Source organism: Pecten maximus, chromosome 13, assembly GCF_902652985.1.
Source record: "Pecten maximus chromosome 13, xPecMax1.1, whole genome shotgun sequence".
Classification (NCBI taxonomy): Eukaryota; Metazoa; Mollusca; class Bivalvia; order Pectinida; family Pectinidae; genus Pecten; species Pecten maximus.
This window is the reverse complement of record NC_047027.1, coordinates 2,523,158-2,539,389: the sequence shown is the minus strand read 5'-3', so window position 1 is coordinate 2,539,389 and position 16,232 is coordinate 2,523,158. Positions and strand designations below refer to the sequence as shown.

General features: G+C 34.8%; 1 protein-coding gene across 1 annotated transcript in view; it reads right to left on the bottom strand.

Annotated features, from left to right (window-relative positions):
- Positions 1-16,232, bottom strand: part of LOC117341396 (glutamic acid-rich protein-like) — a 36,438-nt gene that overhangs the window by 15,029 nt on the left and 5,177 nt on the right. The window contains exons 5-8 of the mRNA XM_033903246.1: positions 12,582-12,742; positions 9,564-9,759; positions 9,021-9,069; positions 7,879-8,055 (exon numbers count right to left, since the gene is read on the bottom strand). Coding sequence (XP_033759137.1) covers positions 7,879-8,055; positions 9,021-9,069; positions 9,564-9,759; positions 12,582-12,742 — 583 coding nt within the window. The remainder of the gene's footprint in view (positions 1-7,878; positions 8,056-9,020; positions 9,070-9,563; positions 9,760-12,581; positions 12,743-16,232) is intronic.

The following is a 16,232-nucleotide window of genomic DNA, read 5'->3' as shown; positions in this document are numbered from 1 at the left end:
TACCATACATGCTTTAGTACAGTTTCAATAGGATACATTCCTGATCCGGGCCTTGATTAGCAGTTTTGGTTTTCAGTAATTCTTTATGTGTGTTTCATCATATTAAGTTGAAACATGCCAAACTAACGATTGAACTAGCCTAAATTTAGTGCATATTAGAAGTCGGCATCAATAAGGTCACAGAGTCCTGGCTGTATTATAACTGATGATGCCTTAAATTCCCGAAAGAAAGAAGACATATTTTATTTTCATCCATCTTAGATCTATCTTAGATCTATCTTATATCAACAAACTTCCAATTTCAATTAGGACCTTACAGAAACATTCATGTGTACAATCATATCAGAACAGCTGCAAACATTTCAGATTATTTGCAATTAATTCCTAAACCGATATCAGTAAATTTATCAACTTTAAACTTAGAAGATTACCGATTTTGGGTTAAACAATAATGTTCGTTTACAGTACTTCCAGTACTTTGATTTAAGTTTGTTATAATATCACAGAATATATCTTCCTGCAATACATAGGCCAACACAAGTCTAAATTCGAGAAAGGTTGTAAAGTAAATCTGAAACATCTCCAGTTCATAACTCTGTAAGCTTGCAATGTGTTGAGGTGTCGCAACATCCCGTAGACTATCGAGTCAGGCTATTTATAAATAACGATGTCCACTTTCTATATATTTTATAGATAATAATGCTAATATAAACAAGAGTCAATAAAATGAGAACTAAAATGAATGTCACAAGCACGAAAAACACAATCAGATCCTCCTCCATTATGCAAGAAATAAACTGGGTCAAACACGTGCCGCCATTTTGATTTTTACGTTTGTTTGTTCTGTGTCACAGCAGTGTTCGCAGTTTTACCTACACATCTTCAACTTTCTCGAATCGAGAAATCAGAAAACCACTCATTACACAAAAATGCATACATGTATTATAATCAAAAGAGTGGAAGAAAAAAAGTGCATCGATTCCACAAATACATTCTTCCGTAACATCGAGGTCGGAATCAGAGCAAAACAAGCTAGCTAACACGAATTCATGATTTGATAAAAAAAACAACAATATCCCGCAAGGCATTTCCACGATGTCGGCCATGTTTAAGATTGTTTACTAGTCTACTGCAGAAAATCCCGTTTCAACAACACTGTCACACACTGTACATAAATATTTCCACCATGTCGGCCATGACTAAGATTTTTCACTACTGCAGCAAATACTGTCTCAACAACACTGTCACACTGTTCAAAGACGTACGGTCACATAAATAAATAACTTACCTTGGAATCATGTGTCCCTCGTCTCGCAGCTAAAACGGAAGTAGATTTGCCGTGCGCAGGCGCATTACCCCTAAAAAAAACTTTCGACAACTTCCGATATGATAACTTCGGGAATTTCCGGAAACGACTTGAACAACGTGATAGGGGAGACAACCCCTATGGACACCTGTACGGACCTCCATAGCATGGATAAGTTCAGTCCAAAATTTAAAGTGACACCTGTTCAGGTTTATGTAAAGGTCACATTAGAGTGATTTTTGTATGGAAATGTACAAATTTTATGTGACTGTCACATAAACAGAAGTGTCACTTATCATTAACCTAGACTCAAATTCTGTCACATAACCCTCATTTCGCGAACACGGACGGACGGACCCACGGTTTGAGAGTTAAGTGACAGTGTCCGTAAAATTTATGTGGCAGAAATAATGTGACTTTATGAAGTGTTCTAACAAATTGATAGTTGTGTGACATCTAAGCTGTGTCACATAAATCAAAGTAAACTGTCACATGAATCAAAGTAAAGTGTCACATAAATCAAAGTAAGGATTATCGCATAAATGAACGAAAAGTATGTAACATAATTAAACCAAAGTCCAGTGTGTCACACAAATAAAAGTAGACTATGTCACATAAATCAGGTAGACTGTGTCACATGAATCAAAGTAAAGTGTGTCACACAAATAAAACTAGACTGTGTCATATGAATCAGGTAGACTGTGTCACATGAATCAAAGTAAAGTGTGTCACAAATAAAAGTAGACTATGTCACATAAATTATGTAGACTGTCACATGAATCAAAGTAAAGTGTGTCACATGAATCAGGTAGACTGTGTCACATGAATGTCCAGTGTGTCACACAAATAAAAGTAGACTGTGTCACATAAATCATGTAGACTATGTCACATGAATCAAAGTAAAATGTGTCACACAAATAAAAGTAGACTGTGTCACATGAATGTCCAGTGCGTCACACAAATAAAAGTAGACTGTGTCACATAAATCAGGTAGACTGTGTCACATGAATCATAGTCAAGTGTGTCACACAAATAAAAGTAGACTGTGTCACATAAATCAGGTAGACTGTGTTACATGAATCAAAGTAAAGTGTGTCACACAAATAAAAGTAGACTATGTCACATAAATTAGGTAGACTGTCACATGAATCAAAGTAAAGTGTGTCACATAAATAAAAGTAGACTGTGTCACATAAATCAGGTAGACTGTGTCACATGAATCAAAGTCAAGTGCGTCACACAAATAAAAGTAGACTGTCACATAAATCAGATAGACTGTGTCACATGAATCAAAGTCAAGTCTGTAACACAAATAAAGGTAGACTGTATCACATAAATCATGTAGACTGTCACATGAATCAAAGTCAAGTGTGTCACATAAATCATGTAGACTATGTCACATGAATCAAAGTAAAATGTGTCACACAAATAAAAGTAGACTGTGTCACATAAATCAGGTAGACTGTGTCACATAAATCAGGTAGACTGTGTCACATGAATGTCCAGTGTGTCACACAAATAAAAGTAGACTGTATCACATAAATCATGTAGACTGTGTCACATGAATCAAAGTAAAGTGTGTCACACAAATAAAAGTAGACTGTGTCACATAAATCAGGTAGACTGTGTCACATGAATGTCCAGTGCGTCACACAAATAAAAGTAGACTGTGTCACATAAATCATGTAGACTGTGTCACATGAATCATAGGCAAGTGTGTCACACAAATAAAAGTAGACTGTGTCACATGAATCAAAGTCAAGTGTGTCACACAAATAAAAGTAGACTGTCACATAAATCAGGTAGACTGTGTCACATAAATCAGGTAGACTGTGTCACATGAATCAAAGTCAAGTCTGTAACACAAATAAAAGTAGACTGTGTCACATAAATCATGTAGACTGTGTCACATGAATCAAAGTAAAGTGTGTCACACAAATAAAAGTAGACTGTGTCACAGAAATCAGGTAGACTGTGTTACATGAATCAAAGTCAAGTGTGTCACACAAATAAAAGTAGACTGTGTCACATAAATCAGGTAGACTGTGTCACATGAATCAAAATCAAGTGTGTCACACAAATAAAATTAAAATGTGTCATATCAATCCAAGTATAATCTGTCACATAAATGGAAGTTAACAGTGTCACATGAATCAAAGTATCGTGCCAAATAAACCAGTGTGTCACTTACATCATTAAAACTGTCACACAAGTCAAAGTAAAGAGTGTCACATCAATCATATCCAGCAGGTTTGGTTGTAATTCACAGTGGACTTGTCTCAACAAAACTTGCAAATTAATGGTGATGGTGTCGGTGTAGTTCCTCATTTACAATCTATTGTGCATCATGTTTTAGGTCTGATAAAGTTGAAGTGAGAACAAAAACTACTTTTAATAATGCAACATTTGTAGTGTAATTCTCGTTAGAATCTATCAGCTGTATAAAGTTCAAAATGTTGGTTAGGAACATTTTAGTCACATATTTATACTAAAAACAGAATAGTTTATATTCTTGTTTCAGCACAAAATGTTGGAGCAATGCTCTCCTAAAAAAGTTAAAGGGGGTATTCCTTTGTTGAGACTGCAGAAATATGTTAATCAATATGAAAAAGAGCATCAAAATGCCTTTCAGAAATGAAATGGTGCAAGAATATACACCAAATGAAAGATAAATGATAAAGTTCAAACGTTGTGCCAAATACAGAAATTCAAGATTTTTTTGTAATTTCAAAACATTTGTTTATCTGGCGAATTCCATTTTAAGTTATTAAATTCTACACCTAAAGAAATAACACTATAAAATGTTTTGATACTCATTCAAAATACATTCAACAAAGGAATGTCATGAAATCTCCTTGATTCTTTACACAAAGAAAAAAGTTACAAACAGTTTATATTTTAATTCATTTAATCAAATTTGCAAACATAAAAAAAAATTCCATATACATTTTTCCACTTTCTAATTATGCAGACAATTGGGCAGTTCACCAGACTTCTATCAGATAGATCTGAAAAATGGGCTGATAACATATCAGCTCCGCCTATTCTTTAAACAAATACACAATAATAATTCAATAATAAACAAATTAGTGGAATTCATATCCCCTGCTTTCAGGACATATGATTGTACTTGACGGAGCCCTTAAGTCATTTGACCTTGTTACAAAGTTTGCAGAAAATCAGTCAATATTCCACAGAAACATCAGAAGATGAATTTCTAGTAAATCAAGGGGCCTCAACTCCACTAAACAAGGTTTGATAGATAGATAAGATATTGGGTCAATTACTTCAAAGTGTGATTGAATGCAATGCAACTCAATGGAATCCTCTTAATGTCATGTTCCATTTGTCAGGCAAAAATGTGACATTAAGAGGAATGTGACATTAACAATTGAAAGCATTTTCAATCATTTTCATCATCAAAACAGGTGATGCCACCATGATAATTCATGAAAAGTCATATTTTAACTGAAGGTTGTTTTGAATAAGAAAAAGATAAAATTAATATCATTTTTCCCCACTAAATTAGTTTACAGAAGATAATATTCGTGACAGACAAAAGAATCAATGTAATTGTTAGATAATTACTTGAAACAATATTTCTGTTCAGTTGTCATTTTAACTTTGACCTATTGTTTGAACAAAATATCAAGCAGTTATCCAGAAAGAGTTAATTGGCTAGCATAAGGCATATCAAATGATGCCTGGTGGTATAATCCTGTAACAAGAAAACATGATATTAAGCAGAAAGTGACATTAAACCAATACATTAAGTGGTTTCCACTGCACTTTGAATAATTACATGATGAAGAAAAAAAAAAGTAATTGTTAACTTAGATTTCTATTTAATCCTTGTGTACTGACAACAAAAAATATTCATGCAAGATACAAATAACATCATTTAGCAATTCACATACATAAAATTTACAACTTTATTGGTATTTAATACTATCAAACAGGGTGATTTATTTTTTGTGTAATGGAATAAAACAAGAGGCCCATGGGGCCTGTATCGCTCACCTGGTTGGATTAGACCAAATGTCAAAATAATGTTCATGTTCAATTCGTTTTATTTGTAAATCTCAAACAATGCTCTATATGGTTATGGTGTGGGGATCCCAACTGCTTTAAAGAAATGATGAAATCCAGACTCTCTAAGGGTCTGAAAGACCTCAAGAATTGTTTTTAGAACATTCATTCATAACTTTAAGTTGCGATTTAAAGGAATTACCTCTATTTCCCCTATGGGGCTCCGCCCCTTTGGCCCCTCGGGGTCAGAGTCACCATTAATTCAAAATCTGTTCCCCTTCCCCCAATGATGTTTCTGACCAAATTGGGTTCAAATCCTTTCATAACTTTATGACTAGTAGCAATTTAAAGGAATTACCTCTATTTCCCCTATAGGGCCCAGCCCCTTTGTCCCTTAGGGGTCAGAGTCACCATTTATGCAAAATATGTTCCCTTTCTCCTAAGAATGTTTCTGACCTAATTGGGTTCAAATCAATTCATAACTTTATGACTAGTAGCAATTTAAAGGAATTACTTCTATTTCCCCTATGGGGCCCCTCGGGGATCAGAGTCACCATTTATGCAAGATCTGATCCCCTTCTGCCAAGGATGTTTCTGACCAAATTTGGTCAAAATCCAATAACTTTTTGACATGTAGCGATTTGAAGCAAATGTTGACAGACGACGGACGGACGGACGACGGACGCCGCACCATGGCATAAGCTCACCGGACCTTCGGTCCAGGTCAGCTAAAAATGTTCATGCAAGAATGCAATAAACAATCCATTTACAATATCAAATAAGCAAAGTTTACAATTTTATTGGTATTTAATACTATCAAACAGGATGATTGATCATTTGTGTTATGGAATAAAAAAAGATGTTCATGCAAGAATGCAAATATCATCATTTTATATAATAGCAATTCATGTACATTACCAAATCATCAAAGTTTTCCAAAACAAATACATCTTATCCATATTTAATACTATCTATTCCACCTGTCTGGTGCAAGTAAATAATAGACCCAGACAAATTTTATCAGTACATGCGTCAGTTGTCCTCCTCTAGTCCAAAACACACATACGCAGTCACCACACACATGCATGTTGCACGCACGGGAGGCCGTCCTTAAATGACCTTAGCTGTTAATAGGACGTTAAGCAAAATAAACTAAACTAAACTAAACTAGTCGTGCTGAGTTTGGTCATTATGTCCAGTCCCAAGCTCATCCACTCTGAACTAAGGTGTTAGAAACGCATTCAATTGTCTTGCCACAGGATAACAAAGGTGAACTTGACACATTCATCTAGGTCAATCATACCCATATTTTAAATAAATCTACAAAGGGCAACAAAATAGACCAATTACACATGACCACTTTCACCATGTGTCTGCAATCAAGCACTTTTGTATCAGAGGGAGAATGCTTTTATTGATCCACAGGAACTAAAGATATTGCATACAAACCTATGTGCAAATGGCAAAGGCAACACTGGCATCATATCTTTTTGTGGTCAATTTTCTGCCAGCAAAACAAAAAGAATCAATATTATGTACTTTACAGTATTTCACTCTTTGACAGAAATATGGCATACTTTTTCTACATTATTACACTCTTTTGACTGATTTGGTCTTTTGTATTAATATTCAAATAAATTGTATAGACCTCAGCATTCAAATGAAAAAACAATCCATGAACATATTCTCAATGTCCTTTGGGAGTTCCACATCATAACTGATTAATAATATAAGCATTGTGAATACAATGAAATGCAGTTGAAATGTCATATTCTTCTATGTCCTGAAATAAAGTTATATGTGCCGTAATTTTCATACCAACAAATCAAGAAGAACTTTTGGTATGTTATTCATCACATTTTGAGAATTACAAGGTCTACTAGGTTTTAATTTTACAATGTCAAATAAGAGTTCAAAATGAATTTTGTCAGTATTGCCAAAAATAAAGACATTTACGTCAAATGTGCAGTAAAATGAATATACACTTAGACTAAGAAGCCAAGCAGTGATCTACAATCTTATTTAACATTTTTACATGTTATAACTAATTGTAACATGTATTTTCATCTAAACATACATATAACATCAGAAACAAGATTTTGTACAGTGCATAAATTCTGTGTTGTTACTATAAAGCATCATACATAGTTTTCTGTGCCTTTGAATGACTTTCACAATTTAATTCATCAAAACTGGTGGGTTTCAATAGAGTCCTATTTAAAAGATAGACTTGAACCGGAAGAAAAAATGTCAAAATTTTCGCTGTTATATGGCACATATATAACTTTACGTTATATTTTCCCACTTGTGGATACCATTGTCTCTTTTTTCGTTTGCTACTTGCTATGGTTTATATTTGAGATTTTTTTTTAATAATAAGGTGATTCTGTCTCCTATGAATTTCACCATTGTTCCTTCTGCTCTTCAGTTTTACTTCTTCTATATACTTTGCCCTGGGTGTTGTTTTAGTACGCAAATACTCTTTAAAGTATTTCTTGATCTCTTCATTTTCAGTGATCGACCAACGTTTCCTGCATGTTTGCCTTTTTTTCTTTTTGTGCTGCACGGGATTTCCGCCATCATCTGTATCCATTTCTTCATTGCAATTCTGTTCATCATCATCATCATCACCATCACCAGATTTTTCCTCTTCAAGAATCTTCTCTGTCTGGAAGACATCTGCAACTTCTTCGCATTCAAGTGAGTCAGTTGGGAAGGACCTGTCACATAAATAGTTTACCTTGAGGAAATCAAGTACATATACAAAACATTTCTGAAGAATTGATGTCACACATTGAGGAAAGTAATTTCAAATAATGAAAAGTCATCATGAAGGTTCCAAATAAGTATTTAATAACTAATTCTCATGACAAATATTATTTTGTGGACCATGGACACATGGTTATTTCATTAGCCTACTATATGATAATGTTGGGTTAAAATTTTTCGGTTTGTATACCGATCTCAACGACTATAAACAATATCAGCTTGTTGTGGACCACCTTCTGTAGAAGTGCTTTCACGAAGCAGATTTGTCGGTAAACAAAAATGCGACAAATACCGCATACAAATTTATATGCACATGAATTGAAAATGTGATTGGTTAAAGGAATGTTTTGTAATTAACAGCTTTATTATTAGTATCTTGTTGAATCGATATCCTCTTTGGAAAATCTTACGCCAGTTCATCCATGTAAGGCGAGTGGAAACTATTGGAGTTGTACATGTGCTTGTTCATATGCGTATACAAGTGTGTCACCTAGGGGCAGTCAGTTTTGAAATGAAAACCAGTCAGACAAGTTGCTCTGGTTTAATATATACATGTACCTTTGATGGCAAGGTATGCTTTCAAGTAAAAATGTCGCCCACTTCCTTAGACACTGTAGGGGGAGTCTCCAAACCATTTTATACATATATTTTTTTGTATCTGTGCATGAAAACCTTTTACTTGCATTGTCGACTTCAAGCATGAAAATACAGGTATGTCTATGCAGTTGTCTGCTCAGTTTTACATTGCCACGGTGTTATAAAAACTTTTCTTCCTACAGTTAGAAAATAATCACAATGCATGTTATTATGCAGCATTTGTGAACACATCGGCTGCTTTGTGAAAGGAGAACTGAGATAGGACTGAGAACGATATAAGTGCTCGAGCACTGGTCAGTATAATTTGTTAAGTACTCACAAATCCTTTGGTTCATCATCAGTTTTCTCTTGGTCAGGAAACACAATGTCTTAAATGATTTACAGATGAAAATAATATTCAGCCAAGTTAATAGTAAACTAATGTAAAAGGATCATTATTGATTAAAGCAGTAAATACTGTAATGGGAACCTTTACAAATGTCCCCTAAACAACATCACAGTCTATCATTATGTTCTGTATCCCTCATAACCCCTACGTACCAATGTTCATCTTTTTCTAGCAACATCTAAATTTCGACCAATCAGAGACCTCCATTTTGTTACCATGCAAATGACAATCAATCTTTTCGCAATCATTAACTCGTTCGGCATCCTTTTAAACTCATGTGTACCAATTTTCTCCAAAATCGGAAAACAGGAAGTAGGCCCTGGCGGCCATCTTGGAATTCCAATCCCACAAAAAACATTGACAAAAAGTTAGTTTCACCTACCCAATGAAAATGTTACAATAATATTTCTTTATTACCAGAACAAATTTCAAATTACTTTTGGAATAAATATCTGAATACAATTCTGAAAATACCTCTTATGTCTACCTCCTCCAATCGCTTTCCTTTGAATTTTGACATCAAATTCATATCTTGTACAAGAAGCATCTTTGAAACTTGGGTCCTCTCCAGGAGTCCAGACATCTGCCTGTAGTGCTCTTTATGTACAGCTCTGGTATGTCCAAGATGATTCAAAATCCAATCCATTTGATATTTATCAAGGTTCAACATCTGTTTCAAACAGGACAAAAACAATGATCATGTCAGACATCATCAGCAAGCTTCATAGTCACAAATGGTGAATAAATTATGAGGGACTATTCAATGATAAATATTGGAAGAGGAGGTATTAAATTTAAACCTGAATTCTGAGTTGCACAAATATTTGGATAGTAAAATACAGTAGAACTCGGTTAACTCAAACTTGAAGGGACCTTGAGAAAATTTTCGAGTTATCAGAGTGTTCAAATTAAACAAGGTTTCAAGTTTGGTTCAAGTTATTCTCTACATATGTGTACTAGTGCCATGTCTTAAAATGATGTAAACGCTGTCAAAATTGTCCATGTCATTTGTAAAAGGATAACAATAAAACAAAATTTATCTAAAATATAAGACTACATCACAAAAAAGTATTCAACACACATAGGCTGTAACAGAATCATAGGTCATAAATAACTGACAATCATTATTATTTACGTCAACTGTGATCAGTAAACACACGAGTACTGAACATTGTCGCAGATATTGTAGGCTATGATGATTGGTACCTTACCGCAGAAAGTCTTATTTCACAGGGTACGATAAAGTCTGAAGCATTAGTCAGATAGTTGTTCACAATTTGATAGACTGTATCTACTAACGAATAACTGGGTCTATCGTTGAAATTATCAAGTATTCTCCGACGTTTTCACACAAACTCTGAAATGATAATTGTTTCATGTGTACACCTGTAAAAACACTGATCGAGTACCACTCAATGGTTGTGATTGTAGCGGTGTTGTGTGGTAGAGCTTAGTTCCGCTCGTGTGATGACACAGTACAGGCGACAGCATCTGTATTGTGTGATGTTCACCATGTCAATTGGTAAAATGCTCAAATTTCAATTGAATTGATAATGTATATGCAAGTCATAATTATAAATACTAATGTTGACTGTTACAATATGCTACAGGATATCTCAATTTGTAGTGCCAATACACAAATTCATGTAAAAATTAACATTTTTCGGAGATTGGTAAGCACTTCAAAATCCAAAAAGTTGGCACTTCGAATTATACGAACATTTTATATACGTCTTCTCTCATTCAGACCAAAATTTCACTTTAACTTTTCCAAGTTTTGTGAATTCAAAGTTTTTGAGTCCTTTTAACAAAGATTAAGAGGTATTCCGCCGGGACCGACAAAGTATGTATTAAGTCAGATTGTCGAATTTTCTTAATTCATATTAACCAAGTTCCACTGTATCTACAAAAATGACATCCATAATTCATACTGTTAAATAACATTATACCTGTGTCAGAGTGGCTGTATACTTTCTCATCGACACAGACGTAATTTTGTGGGGTGCTGTCATGTTTAGTTCACTACAAATCTTCTTTAAGGACTCGTAGGCCCGTGCGTAATTGTTGGCTGAAATTATGAAAAAGTCAATAAAGTCATTCCTTGATATATTATTAACAAACAAGAGATTACAAAGGGATTTTGATGCTCACCATCAATTGACTTCAGTTGGTTCTTGGAGATATGACAGGTGTTATATTTTTTGTTTCTCCTTTATATTCTACTGTATTAACAAAGGGATCTTGATGCCAGCATCAATTGATTTTAATTGGTTCTTTCAAAGCAGGATGTTAATTTGTCGATGGACGCCAGACGCCACAGTATGATATAAGCTTACGTTGGTCCGAAGGACTTCGGACCAAGTGAGCTAATAACATACTATAACTGTCTAAACCAAAGATTGCTGCCTGTTGACCAGGTTGTTTTCTGAATTGTGGCAAACGGCACAAGGAAATAGGGAGGAAGGTGGAACCTATATATGCAATATGTGAAAGAGCAATCCAATTTTTTTTCAGATATAAAGATAACATGATTTGTTTAAAGACTGACAAGGTTGAAGGTGACCTTAAATACTAACCAGAATTAGGGAATAGGTAAGGATTGCCTGGTGTGATCCCTGCTTCTTTTCTGTTTTTTTCCATCTGCCAGAAAAGCTAATGCCTCCTTTGTGTCATCAGGAATCAAAACAGGAACAGGTCTGCCTCTCTGCAAAGTTACAAACATACCAACAAATTACTTGTGATGATTATGGGGGGAAAATCAATTGCAACAGTAAACCTAAAGAAGGTTAATTGCTGTGACTAGTACACAGAAAGGAACATATTTTCTGAATTTAGCATTTTGCAGCTGGAATTTTTTGTATTTATAACTTAATTTTGAAGATTTGTTTTCCAAAATTACCATGCTTCTCTACTTCAGGTAAAATATATTTTTGTATCAACAAGAGGCCCATGGGCCTAAACGGTCAACTGACAAACACTTACAGCAGGGACACCTACATTCCAATCAATCAAACCAGCCTCTTTGACATAAATTGTCTGTCAACAAGCAATGATGTTTCAGCCCTTCATCCTAGCATGCTACAGGACCAATATCATGTCTGTGGGCCTTTTGGTTATTGATAAGTTGTTTAAAGATTTTAGCCTATTTGACCCATGTGACCTTGAATGAAGGTCAAGGTCATTCATTTGAACAAACATGGTAGTCCTTCATCCCAGCATGCTATAGGCCAAATTTGAGTACCCTGGGCGTTTCGGTTCATGAGAAGAAGTCGATGGAATGAAAAGTGTATGCACGGGCGACGGCGGATGACGACCGACGAAGCATGATGACTATGGGGTCATCCTGACCCATCGGGTCAATAACAATAACAATAACAGGGTTTAATTATGCAGCGAGTTAATCGTTATATTAAAATTATGTATGTAAATACTTCTCATTTATTGACATTCATCACAGGTTTTTTAAGTACCATATCATTATGATTTACCTACCTTCCCTCTGACTTTCATCAGGTCTTGTGTTTCCAAAAGTTTTTTCTCAACTTCTGAAAGATCTGCTGCCAATGACTCATCAACTGCATCTAGGCCTTTGCTCCTGGAAGCATAGCTCTGGAGTCTGAAAAAAAATGTTCCCTTACTGTTTGAAAATCCACCTGAAAACCACTTTACCTTCATTAAAAAGTTTATATTTAATACAAGTCAGCATATACTTTTTAACACTCTCTCAGTTTCAGCTGATCGTACATTTTTCCCCCCTTGGTCTAATATAGATACTATTTACAAAGAAATGCATTACGATTTTGGTTTGGTTTGGTTTATTGTTTAACGTCCTATTAACAGCTAAGGTCATTTAAGGACCGCCTCCCGTGCGTGCGACATGTATGCGTGTGATGAGTGTGTATGCGTGTTTTGAGAGGCTGCGGTATGTTCGTGTTAAGTCTCCTTGTGATAGGCCGGATCTTTTGCCGATTTAGAGTGCTACCTCACTGAAGCACACTGCCGAAGACACCCAGCAGCACACCCCACCCGGTCACATTATACTGACAACGGGCGAACCAGTCGTCCCACTCCTAATTTGCTGAGCGCTAAGCAGGAGCAGCAACTACCATTTTTAAAGACTGTGTTATGTCTCGGCCAGGGGACAGAACCCAAAGCCTCCCTCACAGCGGCGAACGCTCAACTAAAGGCCAAAAGTGAGGCATTGTCAAGGGAGACATTAGGATGAAGAAAGTTGTTTAGAAAGAAGAGAAAAGATAAGATCCCAAATTTAGTCGCCTCTTACGATCATGCAATGGGGGCAGCAGGTACAATTCTTACCCCCTACCTGCAGGGCAGACGAAACAAGGTAACAATGTATGAGATGCATAATTGAATACATAGATTTTACGTATTAACTTCAAAACAGTAATAGCACATTTGAAATCCAAAATTTGTGTGATAATTTACGTCCTTCACCTGTGTATGAAATACAATATTGTCCATTGATACAATATTTCAAACAATAATTACAAAATTAAATATATAGGCCAAACTTTGTGGTGATATTGATAAAGTAAAATGCCTGAGTATCTCATTATTACCCGAAGGTGTGTGGTGATATTGCTTGGCCATGAACTATGTGGTGCTATGATGTCCATAGATACAAGAATTCAAACAATAACAAAATAAAATGCAAATGTTAATTGTTGTCACTCTTTGTCCATCAACTATATGTGGTACAACGTAGTCCAGATTAATGGAACAAGACTTCAAATAAAAATGCAAAAATAAATTCAAAGGCTAAACCTTGTGTCATTTCATGTCCTCGGAAGACAACATGGCCGACAGGCAGCCTTCTTGGATTTTGACAATTGAAGTTTGTTATCGCTATTTCTCAGAAAGTACTGAAGGAATCTTTCTCAAATTCCATATATAGGTTCCCCTTGGTGCATAAACCTTAAATTTTATATATAGGTTTCCCTTGTTTGAAAATTCCTAGAGGCTTCTTCTGAATTTACACAGATTAGTAAGACTTAGAAGAGAAAAGTAGAGAAAACATCAATCTTACATGGAACCTATGAAGAACATTCAATGGTGGGCGCCAAGATCCCTCTGGGATCTCTTGTTGAAGACTCTGGTATGTCTCGACTAGGGGACAGAGCCCAAAGCCTTCCTCACAGGGGCGAACGCTCAACTAAAGGCCAAAAGTGAGGTATTGTCAAGGGAGACATTAGGAAGAAGAAAGTTGTTCAGAAAGAAAAGATAAGATCCCAAATTTCATGTCCGTTAACTTTGTGGTACTTTTATGTCCATCAATTATGTGGTACATTTTATGTCAATCAATTATGTGGTACAATGTAGTCAATATTTAATGTGGTACAAGATTTAAAAAAAATATACAAAAATACTAAATAAAATTCAAAGTCAAAATTGTGTCATTTCATGTCCAACTATATTGTACATTTCATGTCCATCAACTATGTAGTCAAAAGATAATGTACATGGTACAAAAGCGCAAATAAAAATTTATAATTAAATTCAAAGACTAAATTTTGTCATTTCGTGTCCATCAACTATGTGGTACTATGTAGTCCAAAGATTATGTGGAAAAAACTCATAAAACATTCGAAGTGGTAGTGAAATTTGAGGTATAGCTCGTGTCCATAAACTATGTGGTACTATGTAGTCCAAAGATTATGTGGTGAAAGATTTTTGAAAAAGTACAAAATGAAATATGAAGACAAAAACCATGTGTCATTTCATGTCCATTAACTATGTAGTACAATGCAGTCCAAATATTATGTGGTACTAAGTTAAAAAAAAAAACAACCGAGGTATTGCTTGTCCGTGGAATATGTGGTATCCCTACTGTATACGGTACAATATTTTGGAAATTAAATTTGAAGGCTTAACTTTTGTATCATTTCATGTCTATCAACTTTGTGGTACATTTCATGTCCATCAATTATGTGGTAAAATGTAGAACAGAGATTATGTGGTACAAGATTTCAAGCTAAAATTACATAATTTAATTCGAAGGCTAAGATTTGTGCAATTTCATGTCCACCAACTATGTGGTACAAAAGTTCAAAATTTCATACACTATTCAAATGTGTAGTGGAATTTGAGGTATTGCTTGTCCATGAAATATGTGGTACTATGTAGTCCATATTCTACGTGGTACAAGATTTTTGAAAAATACAAAATTGAATTTGAAGGCTAAACTTTGTCCGTTAACTTTGTGGGTTAACTAAAGGTAAGGTATTCTGTGGACCAAGTGATACTAGGTGTGAAAGGTAGAACAATAAGAGATAATTATGGCCTACAGGTAAGGTTATAGACTGCTTCATAAAACTTCCAACTTTAATGAGAATGCCATCGTGATCTATGGAGATATTCATTATTAAGTTCAATTTTGAAACCCAAAGGTCTAATCACAGAATTGATAACAAATTGATAAAATCAGAGACGTATATATCACATATGTGATATATATATGTCTCTGATAAAGTTTAACAAGAGCAAATTAATTACATAGTAAGAGCAAATACGGTATATAAAGTGCATGCACATGTGAAATAGAACTGATGTCCTAAATAAAAATCATCAAGACAATCAAGGAAGTTTTGTTATGAACAGTAAAAAAGAAACCTAATTCTGAAAACAAATCTTCGTCCGACATAAATCTCTCAAGTGAGACGTTAAAAAACTGTCAGGAACATGACGAAGGTAGTTAAAATTAATTAGGACTCTTTTAAGAACATTACGATTTCTTACAATAATCCAGCATTTACAGGGATAAAGCAGGGTTGAGCTACTCGACCTAGTCAAAAAAAGATGTGGAACTAAAAAGTTAAATTATCCTGTAAAAGTTCGATCAAGCAGGCTATGTACAGATTTGAATAAAAATATATGTATTAATGCCTACATACCAGACTAGGTAAGTTGAATTGTGTACACATTTACATGTAATATAGACTATTATCGTTTAATTTTTATTTAAAACACTGAAATTAAAAAAAAAAAAAAAAAAAACTTTACAACGTCAATCTGGTGTACGAGTGTTGATTGATATGTTGACCATATTTCAGAGCAGCAATCTAACTGACCGCACTAATGTACAGGGAACGAATAACATTTTGAAAATTCAAATATGTAGATTGG